A 16,964-nucleotide genomic window follows, 5' to 3' on the forward strand; every position below is an offset into this window, starting at 1 on the left:
AAAATGGTTTTACTTTGATTTGAATGGTGTTACTTGAATTAAGTTGCTCCTCAAGTAAGACCAAATTTTCACTGTTTCCCCCTGGCTTCAAATATCACCAAAAATACTTTTCTAGTTATTATGCATTAGGTAGTGCAAAGAAAGAATGTGTGAATCCATAAGTTTGATTTTTAATTTTGTTAGGTGGAAACAAAACTACTCCCTACTTACTCTGTATGCTCAGAAGTATAACGTATGGCTTCGTAACTTATGCTACCAAACAGAAAACATGACTTTCAGGCTCCTCAAATCTTTCCCTGGAAGCCCCACCACAGAGGCCACCCCCTGGACTGCTTCTTGCAGGTAGCTGTCCTGCAAACTGTCTCCTAAGTCGCCTGGCCAGAGGGCAACACTACGTGCTATGAAGTGGTGGGACTAGAGATCAGCTTTTCAATCTACACAGAAACGAAACCAAAATCTTCCGTAGGCTGTGTGAAATGGAGGTCTATGGAGCTCCCTACTTTGAGACAGAAGTCACTTTTTAATTTCCTTCTGCCTCAGTGCCAAGAACCTCCATATTAGGTTTCAGAAACTGTTCCAACAAAAACTTTGCCAAAGCCACTCTTCTCCCACAGCTATCGGTGTAGTTTGCTGTATTCCCTGCAAGTAATGGGGCTTGTCCACAAGGGGAAATCAGCATGCAAGAAGCTGAAGAGGTGATTTATTGCTAACTGCCTCCTCCCATCTAGTTGCTGTGTGGATGCTGCGTGTGCTATTGCTGAGGGTGCTCCCCTACCACCACAGACAAGCCACATCTCACAGGCACTCCCAGTGCTCCCCCAGAGGATGAGGTCCCACTGAGTATGTCTGGTTCTCTGCAATGCTGGCACCTTATACCTGAGCAGCCAACAGACCCTCCCTTCACAGTCCGTGGATGCCGGAGATGCACTCCCAGTGAAGCCTCAGGCAGGAGCTAGTCCACCCCAAGAGCGGTGCAGATGGGGGGATGCTAGAGGCAGAAAGAATCTCTCTGTGTCCCCTTGGGTCTCTAACTGGGTGAAGAGGTCCCTTATTATCAGATCAGACTCAAGCACTTGCCAGTTCTTACTCTTCTTTTCCAAAACTACGACAGGAGTTGTATTGCTATTTCCTCGGTGAGCACCTGACAAGGTGTTCCTCCTTAGGGTCTGCTAGAGGGGTAGGAAATGAGGAAAGCTGATGTGGACTACATGACCATAGTCTTGCTGGGTTGGAGAACAGAGGAGATGAGGAAATTTCTCTCTTTCCAATTATGCCCAACATTTTTTTCATTCTCTGAACTGTGGATTGAGTTTGTACGGCCCCTAATTAAACACCAAGTCCATGGAAAAGCTGTAAGTCTCTTAAGCTATTTTTATACTACCAATAAAGAGGCCAAAGGCTGTTTTTTAACCTGAACCCAGCTAGTTCTCTACAGCTAAACTTTCCCCTCTCTGCAACCCTTTCCTCCTCAGGGTAAGACGACTTTGTCATTTTTGCCTGCTAGGGGTGATCCCTGCTCCGTACTATTTCCAGCTACTATTGGATGCTGTTCAAGAGAGTGCTAGTTGGCCAGGTCAAAATCACAACAGGGAATGGGTTAAAATTCAACAGGACTTGCCTTACAGAGAAATGGATCAGCTAAAATATTCTGAGAAGGCAGCTCTCCCTTTCAGCTGCTTTTTCCACACTGAAAAAGAGATGTGCTCAGCTGAACACTGACAACAGCCTAAAGCTGATGCGCTGGAACACAAGAGCAGGCCTTCATCTTAGATTTTTCATTGTGTTTGAAACAATAGACTAAAATAGGTTTTTACAACTGGCATCCATCACTTTTACCCCTGAGTCAAGGTCTCTTGCATCATGTACAGTCCAGAACAGCTGCCCTGAAGGACACCACTTTGCTCCTGCACCAGTGCAGACGAAAGAACCACTGATGATGCACTGGTGAATACAGAGGATTGAATTAAGTCCTGAGGATGAATGCATCTCAGCGAAATTATACCTGGGCCAAGACCGACCCAAGCAGTTATAGTGTACTTCACCATCACTGGTGAAACAGAAATAAACAGAAGCAGAGTGAGAGATAAGTCATGGTCCTACTGAACAGCTCGGGGAAGATATGCTTACTGGGAACATGCATGGTGAATAGTCACATAACCTATTTTAGGCACCTAATGTAGGTTACGTATGTCCGGAGGCTGATCTCTCTTATGGTCAATGCACAGAAGCAGGTGAACCACTCCCAGAGGTGATTTAGAACATCTAAATTAAGTAATATTTAGGTTCCTAATTTGGATGCTCCGAGTGCCTCTCCAGAGGTGCCTTTATTCACTGGTTGTGCAGAGTGAGGCTCCTAATTTAGGAACACGATGCACTCCTAAATTAGGAAGGGAATTACTTAGGAGCTGTGAATTACTCCTCCCTTCCCTTCTCCCCCACTGGCAGCTGAACCTATCAGGGCATCAGACTGAGGCCAGATTCTGATTCCAGTAATATTGGCAGCAATTGTGGTGTAACTTCATTCATTTATAGTAATGGAAGCTCTAGACTGGTAGAAATGGAAATAAGAGTCTGGTCTGTGATGCTGAAATTCTTGTCTGAGAATTGCTGATACTGCAACCTTTGCTTCTGACTGAAAATTTTGAGACAAAAATCTCCAAGTTTCTAAACACATACAATAACTTTAAGCTTTGTTTACTATCATGCCACATGTGCAGAACATGGGGAAATGATAGTATCCCACTTATAGTCTGCTTGTTCCACAGCCATCATCTTACAAGAGCATCCAACGGTGGCAGAGAGAAACCAGATTCAGGCTGGGTAGTCTAAAAGTAGAAGATCAGCATGACGTTGTAAATCAGACAAATGACATTCTCATATCTTGGTGTCTATTCATGTTCTGCATGACATTTCCTATCTAAAAAGGGATTGTACTTCTAGGCCTCTGTAATTCCTCTAACAGCCTCTGCTGTTTTGAAGGTTAAACCCTGATCCCATATCCTCTGGGCAACTAAGGGTTAAAGGGTGCTGTCTTCATGTAGCGTGATTTCTTAACTTCCCTAGAAGATGTGCCATTACATACTTTATAAAAAAAATTGATTGAGGAAGGGACAAAACTGCAATTTCAAGATATCTTTAGAATGTAATGGATTTCAGATGCTGTTCTATGGATTCTCTAGTATATTTGATTTTGGAATGTTTAATTTGCTATGGGGACTGCTTCTTCCCTGGCATGAAAACACAATTATTAAAGCTCATTTCATTATTTTGAGACTGATAGCACAATTTGGTTCATTGTTTAACATTCCATAGCTATGAATACAATGAAATTCTCTAATGATTAATAGGATTTGTTATTTTAAATAATCATGCTGAACCTTATTTGCAAGACTTATTAGGTCTGTAACTTCCATATGAATAAGGCATGTCTAGCTGTACAGCCAACTTTGGAGAGTTGCCACTCGTTTGTAGAATATCATTCTCTTTGACTGCTTTGGGGACAATTATTCTGCAACACGGAGCCTGCAGTTGTGTATTGCATCTCACCCTACTGTCATGAAAGGCATCCTCAGAGGGACTTCCTCCTAGGCATTTCTGATCAGTTTTCAAGACACTTTGCTCTTCACACTTGCACAGAATGGAAACACATTCTCTGGCAAGTCAAAAAATGCAGACAGGAGGGTGTTGCTACTTAACATGGACAGCATCCTACTGGGCATCAGCCATGAAAGAGTCCTTTCTGGCTGGGCCCACACAGCTGGAGAGAAATTTAGAAGGGGACCATGAAGCCTGAAGAGAGATCACAGCCCCTCCTGGGTACAACCCTTCCTCTTCCCCTTCCTCCTGCACATGCATTCTCCACTATAAGCTGCAAGGAATTTTAAATGGCCATAAAGCTGAAATAACCTCCTCCAATACAGACAGAAATATGACTTCTGTATGGTTGTTCAAAGAGCAAAAAAGTCTGCGTTTCTCCCATGCGGACCACTCTGATTTCTCCTGTGCCCACCTCCCCTCCCCTCTTGCACTGTCAGATCCCGTAGGTGCCTGTGACAAACCCCAGTGTGCTGAAGCTTTTGCTTACAGACAGAAACCCAGAGCAAAGCCCAGTTGCCCACCGTATACCGCAGCTGCTCTGTTGTACACACACAGAGCATTTCCCTACTACTGTCTTCATGCATGTTATCACCCCCTCATTAAATAACAGCAGGAGTGGCTTCAGCTAGAAACGTTTTGATTTGACATTATTTTCTGTTCCCCCAGAGTGACCCAAACAAAAGACATTCCTGGCAGAAAGTGCTGAAGCCCAATGATGAGCTCTCATCATTTGATGTGGTCCTTACCATTCACATCGACATTTATACAGGCACAAGTGAGAGCAAAAAAATGGCAGTGGTTTGTAGAGCCTGGTCTCCCTGGGTTTCAGCCACAGATAACCGCTCAGATCATCCCTCTATATATCAAAAAGCCAGCACCTTCCCATTTTTTTATTCTCAATGAAGGAATAACACAAATGAAGACAGTTACTAAAAATTCCCGTTTAGCTATTTTCTTCATCATAAATTCATACAAGCAGATGTAACAGATAGGAAAAAACAGAAACACATACATGTTCTGATGTGAAGGCAACCAGTCTGGGAATAGCTGCCATTCCTTTTTCTTTAACTTCTGGGAACATCTTGAAACGTGCAATCAACATAGCATACATGTTAGATATGGCACCACCTGGAGTCCACAGTAATATACTGTTATTTTTTCTATGCATTGTAATATCATTGCAGAACAAATGACAAGTCTTGCTACAGTTTTTCTAACTCTAATGTTAAGGTTTCTGCCTCATGGCAGAAACATGGGTTCTTCTTCCTGATGCTCCTCACAGCTGGGTTGTGTAATAACAGGATCTACTACACCCAAATAACAATTTATGCAAAAAGTACTACTGAAAAAAATGATCTGGGCTTCCTTTCAACCTTGTTTTTGCTACCATTTCTCCTTTAGTCCCCAATCTTATCTTTCTATATGCCATCAACACATAACACCCACTCTGCTCCACCTCCCAAGCAGATGCCACCCCAAGGCAACTTCCCAAGGGGCTTCCAAGTGCAACCTAATGTGTGCTCTCCCCTCCCAAATCAGGGTGGCGTTTCATGCCCCGGGTCTGAGGGAACCCAACAGACACTATCTGCTGGATAACTGGAGGGGGGGTTGGGGAGAGAAAGGCAAAAAAGGTCATTCTAACAAATATTTTTCTTTTTATTTGTCCTCTGACTGGAGCAAGGGAAAAAGGTTAGATGTCCCTAATACTAGCCTTAAAATCACTGGCATACATTGACTTAAAACACCCATTTCAAGATGGATATTTTACCCCACTTCAAGATGGGTATTCAGATGACAACTCTGCAGTATTCTGTTCCCATATTTCAATTGCCAATGCATGAATTAAAACCAAGCACTTCATTTTTCCTTTTTGAGATTTTTACGAACTGAGACTCTGTGTCTACAGTGGAACAAGGTTTGGTTATACCTTAATGCTGCATGAGCACTATGGGAATATAATGCAGAACCTGAGGCAGAGTCTGAGTACTTTTACATATGTATGCATACAAACACACACACACACACACACACAGAGACATGTATACATAAAATCCAGCAGTTTTATCTTGTATATATATTATATATATATACAGATTGATTATATATTGATGTTTATGCACATATATTTATATAAAGCAAAGGTGTATACTGATCATGGGTTTAGGCTTTTAAATGAACAGGTCAGAGTGCAGCTGAGGTAGAGTTCAACTAGCCCAACTTTCATCCATCTAAAAATGGAGTGAAGAGCACAAGACATGCACTCCAGAAGATGGTTCAGCTCATCCTAAGGTAGCTGTTTGCGGTAGGTTGGATGACTTGCCCTGTGGACGCATCCACCCCTCTCCCTTGAATATATGGGAGCTGCTGTAACCAGCCCAGGGTAGACACCCAACGCTTGGACAGCCAAAGTGAGATAAGACAAAGTCCACCCTTTAAGCAGATCAAGGTAGTTCTGCTGAAAGCATCTATGTTACACCATGTTATACCAGCAGGTTATATGTGCTGGCAAATTTAACATTGTTTTGACTTTTGTAAGGTTTGTGTTTATCCCACTGGAAATATATATACTGTTCCACAGCCCACAGAAACTGTGACCCCCTCCTGTGAATCCAAGGGAAAATGCCACAGAGGGATGGCATAGCTGGCATGGGGGTCAGAACAGATCAGGCTTTTTCTTCCCCTTTCAACTATATTGAGAGGTATGAACATATTTCTACACCTCTTTTCAGAAATGACAAGACAAGAAATTGAGAGACTAAGAGGAAATGCTTGGGTACCTGTCCCTAAAAAATGCAGATGTCATGTAATGGCTGCTGTTGATGATTTAGGTGACTGAACTAAGGTGTCCAAGTTGAAAAAATTTGGCCTATCTTGTCCAAAGTCATTGGCTCAGTGTCAAAAGAATCAAGACTGTTAAGTTTCTTCAATACCAAGATTTCCTATTAGTATTTATTACCTAGCCATTTAACGTTAAGCTTATTAATAAGCCCACATTCTGCCTTTAATTTTGCAGCTGTGTTTACACCCACTGTTAATTGCAGGTGACGAAACACACCTACAGAATTTGGAGAACATAATCAGGCCTTTACGCTTTGCATGTATCGATACCGTGTATTTCACTCCAGAGAATGCAGAGAGCAAGAACCTTTTCTTTGCAACAGTAACGTCTTCAGCTGAAGTCATGACAGTTTGAAATGAGAAGACAGCATAGAGATGATTTTGATAATTGCCTAAAAAAGCAGAACCTGCACACTGGGTATTGCTGCCTTAAGAGAGTGAATTAGAAAGATGCACTTTGCACAACAAACCAGAAATTGCAGAAAGAGAAAGGACGAGAGGGGACAGCACTGCAAATGGCCAGCACAGGTACACACCTGCCTGAGAGCCCGTTCCCACCCAGGTTTCAGCTAGATGAAGTGAGCTCCAGCATCTGACCTACTAGCAACACCCTGGCCCCCCAGGTCAGGCAGGGACCTCTCGCAGACCCGGGAGGGGTGGCAGGTCCTCCTGAGGCATACATCTTTCCTAACTCACACTATCTCAAGCACGGTTTGCCAGACTTGGGCAGATCTGGTGCATGCACTGAGCCTTTCACCCCTGCCTGCTGCCCGTGCCCACCAGGTCTGGCTGAGCAGCATTGCTACACTCCTCTTGTCTCCGCTCTTAGGTCCCTGCCCAGCCCGGCGGGGCTACTGTGGCTCAAGCCTGCAAGGTGAGGAACTGAAGACCAGCTCTACTGAGTCAGGCCAGGGACTGGACGGTAACCAACCCTGTCCAGTTTCCAAAAACTTTGGCTTAGGTCCTGGGCTCGTGATACACGTTTAGATGCTGCCCTGTGTGATGGAGGCCATGGTTTTGGTCAGGACCTCGAAGCACTACAGTAAAAGCTGTCAGAGCTTTCACTCTCAGTGCTTTTTAAATAAGGACTCAACAAGAAGTAATGCAAATTCTTATATTTTTCTCCACCTCTGTGGAAAGGCCCAGGACAAAACTCCTGCACTACTTCCCACATATGCATTCAGATGTCAGAAACTGAAGATGAGCCTTGCCTGATCTTCTGCACAGCATGAACTTTACCCTTCATGCCCTTGGACAACTGAATATCCTAGGCTGTTATCAGTGAGGCCTTTCCTTTGCTCAATAGTCTAAACACTCTTTCCGCCTCCATTAGTCAATGAACTTTCTTTCCAGAAGGGCTCCTTCCCCACCAGCTACCAGTCTGTTATCTTTTGACAAGCCAAGATGCTATGCCTAATGTCAATTCTTTCAATTTTTTGCAATTTGGTGAGATAGGCCAAAATTTTTAGCAATGAAATTCCCGAGTAAGATAGGAGGTGACAAAGAGCATAAATCAAAAGACTAAGTGGAATGATTTAAAAAAAAAGTCTTACCAATGTAGTGTTTGTCAGAGTCAATGATTTCTCTATATTTAATCATGCTCACTTTTTGCCTTATTGACTTGCCCTGAAGGAACCAGGTTTCTGAGCCTTTAAGCACTCAGATTAACTAGCCACCCAAGTACCCCCACTGAGCTCAACACGCCAGCTCACACACGGAAAGCTAACTGCATACTGTAATGTCGGCAAGATCCTACTGACTCCACCAAAATTACTTAAAGGGATGCTACGTGTTTCCCTCTTTGCTCCAATTTCCCCTGCGGTGATGGTGAGCATTGTTGTGTTTCTTCCCTCCATTATTAACACAATAGTCTTTATATTTCATGTAATCCATAAAAAGTGGGGGCAAAGAGAAACTGCAAGGCAAATGTCTCTTCTGATTATGTTTCCCATGTGCCATTACAGCTGCTTATAATGCAGTGCAATTTGCTCAAACAGACCCTCATAATCACATCCCTGAAATTCATAAACATGCAATACTTTATCTCGAAGAGGCCACTGGTAGTTATTAGCAAGTGTCCTCTCAAACATGCATAATTATGTTTACTCTTTAACTACAGGGGATGTCATATAGCATAGTCTGAAAAATAAAGAAAGCTTGAAATGTCATGTACCAGGTGAAAATATCCCATCGCCACAGCCCCCTGGCCAGCCAACCATCTCTCTCATTTTCCTTAGTGTGACATATTCCAAAAGTACAAACACTGGAGCAATTTCATAGGTGAACCTGAAATGTAGTAATGTCCATGTTTAATGCTTTAATCTGCAACACTAACACATCTTTTTCCAATATTACATTACATTATAGCCACAATATACTCTATCTTGCACTGGGTAGAGTTCTGTTTTACAATAATTTTGATAATCTTCCTTCTGATTTGACATCAAATGTCTAGAAAGAGAAATGCTGAGAGTGCTTAAGACTCCACTTCCACCCATTTCAGTGAAACAATTCTTGCCCATCTCTTCCAGGCTCAAGGCTTTGCCCCCTATATTCAAGAACTGCTGGGCAGAGCCAGACCTTCACCTTGCAAAAACCTGTGTGCATGTCTAGAAGCATACACATCAGCAGTCCTATTCATGATGACAAGACAGTGCATGAAGCTAAGCAAGTGCACAAAAATGCTTCCTAGTCCCAAAGTGAAAAAAGACTCCAGACTTTAAATTCTGCACCTCTTTCTTACAGAAAGCAATGGCTCTAACTGCTCTGAGTATGGATTGTACATAACCCCTCTACATGAGTGCAACTGTTCACTTAGCACACCTTTCGTTTTACATATTTATGCATGCAAAATGCTAAAATATTCTTTTCTGTATATTTTTTGGGGGGTAGCAAAACTGACATCATGTTAGTATGATGAAATTTTATAGAAGACAGCCTACAGAACAAAGTTGAAAGTTCACGTAAATAGCAGTAGCAACCATTTAAAAAGCAGACAATTGTTTTTCCAGCAACCTTAACACAAAAGTATTCTTTCTTTCTTTCAGCTACAGCAGCTTTTTAGAGTATAACTGTAAAATTGCATTAAATATTACTTTGGAAAAAAATCTGCTACTTACATATTAGTATTTGCTGCTGACGTCAGCCAGTCTGCTGCCAATCCAACCATGTCCAATCCAGTTGAAAGTTGATTAAAATATCTAGGGTGCCCTGCATAAGATGGAAAATGTTATCAAAAGGCTGATGACTCTGAATGAAACTATTCAGTGCTGAACGGTATATTTACCTCCAGATTTCTATAGAGAAGGAAGTGCTTTCAAGGTACAAAACAAAACAAACAGCAATAAATACATTTCTTGGAAAAGGCAGGATTTCTCTTCTTTCTCATTCCAAACTCAGTAAAATCAGAGTAATTACACTGAACGCAGAATAATGAATTCCAACATTCCCTATTATCCTCTCAATATGCCTTGAAAATTAGCACATCGCTGCCTCACAAAAATAGCTGTTTGCTCCGGTTAGTGTGTCACATGTTGTCACTGGATGTGTTTTTGCCTGGCTAGGTTTGAAAGGCAAGCACAAGACACCATCTGAAGAGCTTGCCATTACATATAACATCAGTGATGAATGGCTAATGATTATAATAGACAGGGCAAAATGAGAAAATGGAACATTTTGGTGACTGCTTTGCACATGACTCAATGGCTGATGATTGTATGAAGATGGCAGGGAAGGTGGCGGTCCTTGTCATTTCTTCCCTGTCAGAGTGCAATTACAAATAGCCTGGCTGCTCGCAACTGTGATTTTAAACAAATGCCATGAAAACCAGCACTGCTGCCCCAGCAGAATGATGCACGAGAATATACTCAATGAGCTGATAGTCCATTTACCTGGTTAGTCTAATTGGTTCCTAATTTTTTCTAAAATTCTGGTAGAGGTTTTTCTTAAAAACATGCCTAGAGCCATTAAACCCAGGGACCATTAAAACTCTGTTTTTACTAGCTGCTCCCCGCAAGCCCCTGTTAAGTGGCATAATTACCAGTACAAATTACGGATGGTTCACAATTACTTAAAACGCCGTCCAACTCAAAGGAAGGCAGCCTCTGCTTGGAAAACACCTGTCCTGACCCACAGACAACGTACTGTTATTGCCATCACAGAAAACAAAAGATAAAGCAAGATGATTGAGGAAACGCAGACCCAGCACCAAGAGAAAACTTATCTTCGGTCTCTGGTGGCCTCTTATCAGGCACAGACACATGGCTGGCAGAACAGCATGGGGAATTGCTCCCCCGCTCCCACCTTGCAGCACACAAAGGCAGAGTAATCGGGCTGTGCAGGCAGACCAGAGCAGGGGATAAGGGCTGGCTGGAGACACACACATGCAAAATCCAGCTCCCTGCGCCCTTAACCTGAGACGAGCCCCATGCTGCTGCCATCCAGACTGACTGCATTTTGCACCGAGCCCTCCCCACCAGAGACAGGACCTGCCACCTTCCCGGGTCCACGCTGCCCAGGACAGGTGGCCAAAGCCCCTCAGGCACCAAGGGATGCTGCCGAGATCCAGCAGGATGAAGAGGATCCGGCCCCTGCCCTGCACGCTCCCGAGTGGGGTAGGTGGGCCTGGGACACACGTGCACCCTGCCACCGCCACCAAAGCCACAGCGATCCCACGCCAGGGGCTCTGCCTGCAGAGGACTGCATCTCCCCCGACGATGGGATTTTGAGAGAGATTTTGGTATTTATAGCTCAGGTTCAATCTCACAGCCAGGCTCCAAATGGGTTCCCAAATTCCACCAGAAAGCAACAGAAAATTAGGAGCTGAAAGCCTTTGGTGAATCTGGGCCACTGGAAGGCTCAAAGAGGCCAGAAAAACTCCTGCTTTGGAAATAAATCCACACTGAAAAGCTGGGGGATAGCAGAACTCGTATTTGCAGCTGCAGCGTCTCAACGGCTCTCCATCAGCCCCATGCCCAGCCCCAGGCGACAGCCCTGTTGTCACTGCTTGTTTCTTCAAGGAAACCTCGCAGCACACCTCCTGCTTTGGGAACTGCCGTAGGAACAGGGCCGGCTGCACGCAGGGCTCGGGGCAGCCGTACCCTGGAGCCAGCGAGGCGGGGGGAGCAGCGTTGTGCTCCTACAGAGATATTAGTACAGGGAGAGCAGGAGCTGCTGCTGCTGGCGTGGCTGCCGGCTGAGCCCCCAGCGCCTACACCTGTAACATGGCCCCCTCCACTCCGTGCCCTTCCCTCCTGCAGCACGGCTTTAACACGCAACGGCAGAGAACGTAACGCCCCAGTCTGACCCCAGCCTCAGCTGCAAGGGTTTGTCCGTCCGTGTGATACCCTAATACGGGAGCGAGCTCTCTTCCTCGACTAGGTGGCCATGGAAAATTGTGGCTTTGGTTAAAATACAGGCTCCGCCGGCCAGGTAAGAAGAGTTTGCGAGAGATGCTCAGCAATTACTACCCAGGTGCCGTCTGCCTGAAACGCACATCCTTTGTTGTTGTCACCGAACAAAGAGGTGACTGGAAAACAGACTGACAGGGCGCGGGGAGGGGGGGAGATGTGAAAATAGGATTACCGCTCACTGGTGGGTTTAGCAATACACAACATATTTACACACATCCCAGAGTAAATCGGGAGATGATGGGCAAGAACCGAGGCCGAGGCACTGGGACAGCCAGGGCCGGGCTCTCCCTGCCGAGGACGTGCCTTCGCCCCACACACCCTCCTCTCAAACACTCGGTTTTAGGCACGGACGTCCCCTAGCACGAACATGCAGCCTCCGCGGCCTCCACACAGAAGTGAGGAGAAGGGCCGGGCAGAGCCGGGCAGCGCGGATAAAGGCACGGCCGGCGGCGCTGGCGTTGGCCTTGCTCGCAGCCCCACCGCGCGCGGCCTGCCACCAGCGCCGGGGCCTGCCGGGGAGCGAGGCTGAACCAGCGTCAGCTCCTCGCGCCCTTCCTGGGGTTTCCAAACCATTCTTAAACGTTCCCATTTCAATTCCTCCCCTGGAGAACTTTGCACAGTAACCGAATTTCACATCCATCTTTCCCTGCATTTGCAGACACTACCTTTTTATATTCCCTCAAACAAAATTCTCGCTGGGGGCGGATGCCGGTAGCTGGTAAGGGGGTACAAAGCCGCGTGCGGGTCCCTCGGGCACCCCAGCGAGCCATGGCATGCAGGCAGCACCTGGGAGCATCCCACACCTGCCCCTCGGCCAAAAAATCATCCATCCGGCTCCTCGAATCCCAACCAGTAGTGGGACTTGGGGATCCAGCTGTGAGGCTAATCTAAGCAATACAATTTATTTTCCAATCAGCCTCCCCGGCCCCTGCAGCCAAACACAGCCCAGCCCCCCCGCCCCAGCCCAGGAGGGGCCATGTCCAAAGGGTTCCTGCAGCGGGAGCGGAGGCAGACCCCCGCCGCCAGAAATCTCACCACATTGTCCTTCCTCTGAGGGTAATTCAAGCATTTTACGCTGAAGCACATGCCAAAGGGCTCCGGGTGTAAACCCCGCGCATTTGGCGAGCCCCTCCGGCAGCCAAGCAAGGCAGCTCTGCACCCCCTGACTGAAACCCGCCACGCTGCCACATCTCACACAACCCCCCCAGCACCACTCCTTGGCCCTTGAAAACACTATTTTCATTTAAAAAGATTTTGAAATGCCAAGAAACGAAAGCCTTGCATATTTACAGGGAGGAAGAGAAACAGTAACATTGTTTTAAAGGGTCTTTTTTTGGATACACAAAATGAAATAGGTCCATTATCTGAAACAGGCTATAACAAAAAAAAAGATAAACGAAAATTGCTTAAGAAACCCTATTCTTTGATTTCCCAGATTCACAGATCTTGTGTTTCACAGCATTCTGTGAAAATACGTTTCCTATGTCCTACCCAGACACATCACATGGATCACTGGACTGATCGACTTTGTTCCTGTGGACATCATTTATCTAACTATTTATTCCAGTATTTTACAGACGCTTTGACAGCACCCAACTCATACATCAAAAAAAATTCAGCTGGCCATTTCCACCTCTAAAAGAGGAGGATTACACAGATCCCCCACAATCTTTAGTGGAATCAGTCTGTTCTGTTCCCAAAAGGTGACATAACCTGGTTTTTGTTTTCCCCTCAACCTCTATTCACAAGTCAGCCTTTTGTCTCTTTCAGTAATTGCTACACATTTATTTTTAAGCAATTTCTCAGCAATCCGAATTCTCACTAAGAGCTCCCGCACTCCACATTATTTCTCAATCACAGCTGTTAATTGCAGCTACGCTTTTTGTCTGCTCCGCCGCAGTTTATTTAAGGTGGCCCCGGGTGCGGAGCCGGGGGCTTCCCCACGCCTGGGTGAGCTCCACGCTGCCTCCACGCCACGAAGCCCACAGAAGGGCACGACTAATGGGGGGGGTGCTGGGTCACAGACAGGCAGGAGTCAACCCATCCCTGCCCTCCTCAGTGAAAACCAACAACAACAAAAGGCTATTGAAATAATTCGGGCGTTGCTTTTATTGCTTGAGCCTGAAGTTGAAAAAAAACCCTAAATACTTCTGTGCACAGTTCTGCCAAATTCTTCTATTTTTATGTCCTGCAGGTAAGGGGAGAAACACGGCAAATGGCCGCTCAGAGCTCCCACTTACAGGATGTTTATCGCGATTTTGCCTGTTAAATCGGCAGGTCACTCCTGCCTCCCTGCAGGGACACAACCACCCCGCTCGCCCCACGTCCCGGCTGCCTCCGAGCTCCGCACCCGAGGCATCCCCTGGGTCTGCGGGGAGCAAGGGGCGATCCCCGGGCCATCACATGTAAAATGGATGAAAAGGAAAGGAGGAAAGTCACAAGGGTGGTGAAAAGGCTGCTCAGTGGCACACTCGGCAACTCCGATGCATAGAAGCATTAATTTTAAATTGGAAAGGGTGTGCAATGCTGCACTGACAGCTACAGAGACAGGGTGCTGGAGTATTTTATCATTTAGGAAAACGATTTCTGTCTCAGCTAGAAATTGCTTGGAACTGACAAAATACAGTTGCTGCTTCAATCTTTAACGTTTCAAGATAAAATGAGATGATACCTTTAATCAATGCATGAGACCATACACGGTAGAAAATGAGCATGGCTATTACCTGTTTTAATTGCATACTTCAGAGTTGTTCTGCAGTTCAATAAAATTTCTTCCAAGGTCTGTGGCTGGTCTGCCAGTTCCCAGTTATATTCCTGGAGCAGCTCATTTGGGTAATGGAAATCAATAACTTTTGTTGATCTATCAAAACTTTTCACCACATACTGAAGTAAAATGTCCACAACGTCTTGTAGGAAAGACATAGTTGTTATTTCTCCATTGCATGCCGGCAGAAGATCTGGAAACGGAGAAATGAAAAGTTGACTTTGTTTTATGACCATATACAAAGATTTTGGACAAAGGCTTCTCCCATTTATGTTTAGGTAATCTTTTCACTGCGTTCAATACAAACGGACTTCGTTTTCATTTAATAAGCAAACTGGTGGGACTGTATTTTAAGGAATGTTCTGAGAGGTAATAGGTTTTAACATCCTACCTAAAATTGCAAATTTTGCCCACAGAGTATTTCAGACCAATTTTTAAAACAATGGGAGAGAGCAAGAAAAAAGGTAAAACGAATCTCAGGAAAAATAAAGATTGGGAAACAAATGCTGCAAGGAGCACTCTAAAAACTGCCATTTGCTTTGCAATAAAAAATACCTTCATCGTGACTCTCCAATGCAAGTAACTTGTTGATAATTTAATGCCTTTTTCTGAGGCGATGCTGCACAGCCTCTCAGTGCACACACACTGACATGTCGTGTTTAAGTGCGACAGCTCAGGCAGAGCCGAGCTGTAGCGGAACCCCGTAATTTGGGGGAACCCGGGAGCGGTCAGGTCGGCAGCAGCAGAAGCGCAGGGCGCCCGCAGCAGTGCAGGGCAGAGCTCGTCCCGGTCTGCCGTGCAAACGGGAGCGTTTCTGGCCAGCGCATTTCTGCGGGCAGCGGGGATCTATTTAGTGGCCGAGACGCTCCCTCCAAGGTCAGGAAAGATGAAGCGCAAAACCACCTCGAATTAAAATAAATCAGTAAGGGAGCGCTCTTCCTCCCTCCTCCCCTCAAACCTTAATTACATCGCAGGGACTTCAACGAGAAGGTCGCTGCTGTCAGTACTCCTTAGAAAAAGCAACCTGCATGCTCCATCCAGCACGCCGGGATTTTATTTCGGCACCTTTTGTGGTTTGGGCTCTATTTTGGCGGGTCTGAGAAGCGCCCGGTGGCCGCGGGTGCCGGGGAGGCGGAGGAGCGGGCCGGGGCTGGGGGCGCCGAGCTCCGCGGAGCCGCCGCCGAGCACCGTCGGGCCCCCCCCCGGCCTCCGCGCACCGCGGGCGGAGGCGATTTTCCTGACCGAAACGCTGCTTTTCGGTTAGTTTTCGAGCCGCGGCGTGGCCCGGGAGCGCCGTTACCTGTTGAGTGCAGAAAGGCGTAATTCACCTCCGCTTTTTGGCAGCCGCAAGGTTTTTTGTCGCAGGTACAGGCCGGCCGCGGCTCCGCTGCCCCGGGGGCTGCCCTGGCGCCGGTTTCCACGGGCTTCTCGGCATCTCCGTAGAGCAGGGCTTGACAGCGACACGGACACACGGCCTCAGCACCGCGGCACCAGCCCCGGTCCCCCCCGCCCGCCCCCCGCCCCGGCGCAGGGCCCGCGGCCGCCCGCCAGCGCTCCGCGGGCGCGCAGCCTTGCCTCCGCCGCGGGCTGCCGGGGCCTCCCTGCCCTTACCGCAGAGTTTGTTTCCGATCCCTCCCGTGAACTTCTGGGCGACCTGACACCAGGCTCTGGCTGCAAGACAAAATGGAGCGGAGGGTCCGTGGGGACGGGCGCGGGCCGGGGGCGCCTCGTCCGACAGCCGGCACTGCTCCCCAGGACACCCCCTCCCCGCCCAGCCGAGCCGAGCCGAGCCGAGCCGAGCCGAGCCGCGCCGGGCCGGGCTGCAGCCGCCGTCGGTCCCCGCCGCCCCGTCCCGCCGGTCGAGCTGCCACAAAGGGGTCTCCGGCGAGCGGGCAGCGCTGCCGCGGCGGCTCCGCGGCTCCGTCGGGCCGGTCCCGCCCGGCTGCTCGGCGCCCCCCTACCTGTGCCGGGGCTCTCGGCGGCCGCGGAGCCCTCCTCGGCCCCGAAGGGCCAGAAGCCGGAGCCGGGGCTTGCCATGGCGGAGGCGAACCGGCGGGGCGGGCGAGGAGCGGCGAGCTGCAGCCCAGGCGGCCTGAGCGAGTGTGCGTGAGTGTGAGTGTGCGGGTGTGTAAATGCGTGCGTCTGCGCCAGGCGGCGGCAGGCGAAGGGGCGGGGGCGCCCCGGGCACGCGTGGGTGGGAGCGTCTCCCGTGGGCGCCCCCGGGGCGCGCTCCGCCGTGCTGCCGCCGTCGCGCCCCGCAGCCGCCGCGCCGCCGGCCGCTGCCCCCCTGCTGGGACGGGACGGGACGGGACGGGACGGGGCGGGCGGCGCCGCGGGGGCCGGGGGAGGTGCCC

General features: G+C 47.8%; 1 protein-coding gene across 1 annotated transcript in view; it reads right to left on the minus strand.

The window, feature by feature from the left end:
* The window catches only part of GAD2 (glutamate decarboxylase 2), a 39,500-nt gene extending 22,853 nt beyond the window's left edge, over window positions 1-16,647 (minus strand). The window contains exons 1-7 of the mRNA XM_075022455.1: window positions 16,572-16,647; window positions 16,222-16,281; window positions 15,911-16,060; window positions 14,570-14,803; window positions 9,555-9,645; window positions 8,609-8,721; window positions 4,610-4,725 (exon numbers count right to left, since the gene is read on the minus strand). Of these exons, the coding sequence (XP_074878556.1) occupies window positions 4,610-4,725; window positions 8,609-8,721; window positions 9,555-9,645; window positions 14,570-14,803; window positions 15,911-16,060; window positions 16,222-16,281; window positions 16,572-16,647 (840 nt within the window). The remainder of the gene's footprint in view (window positions 1-4,609; window positions 4,726-8,608; window positions 8,722-9,554; window positions 9,646-14,569; window positions 14,804-15,910; window positions 16,061-16,221; window positions 16,282-16,571) is intronic.
* Between the last annotated feature and the right edge of the window lie 317 nt (window positions 16,648-16,964).

This window comes from Buteo buteo, chromosome 2, assembly GCF_964188355.1.
Source record: "Buteo buteo chromosome 2, bButBut1.hap1.1, whole genome shotgun sequence".
NCBI lineage: Eukaryota > Metazoa > Chordata > Aves > Accipitriformes > Accipitridae > Buteo > Buteo buteo.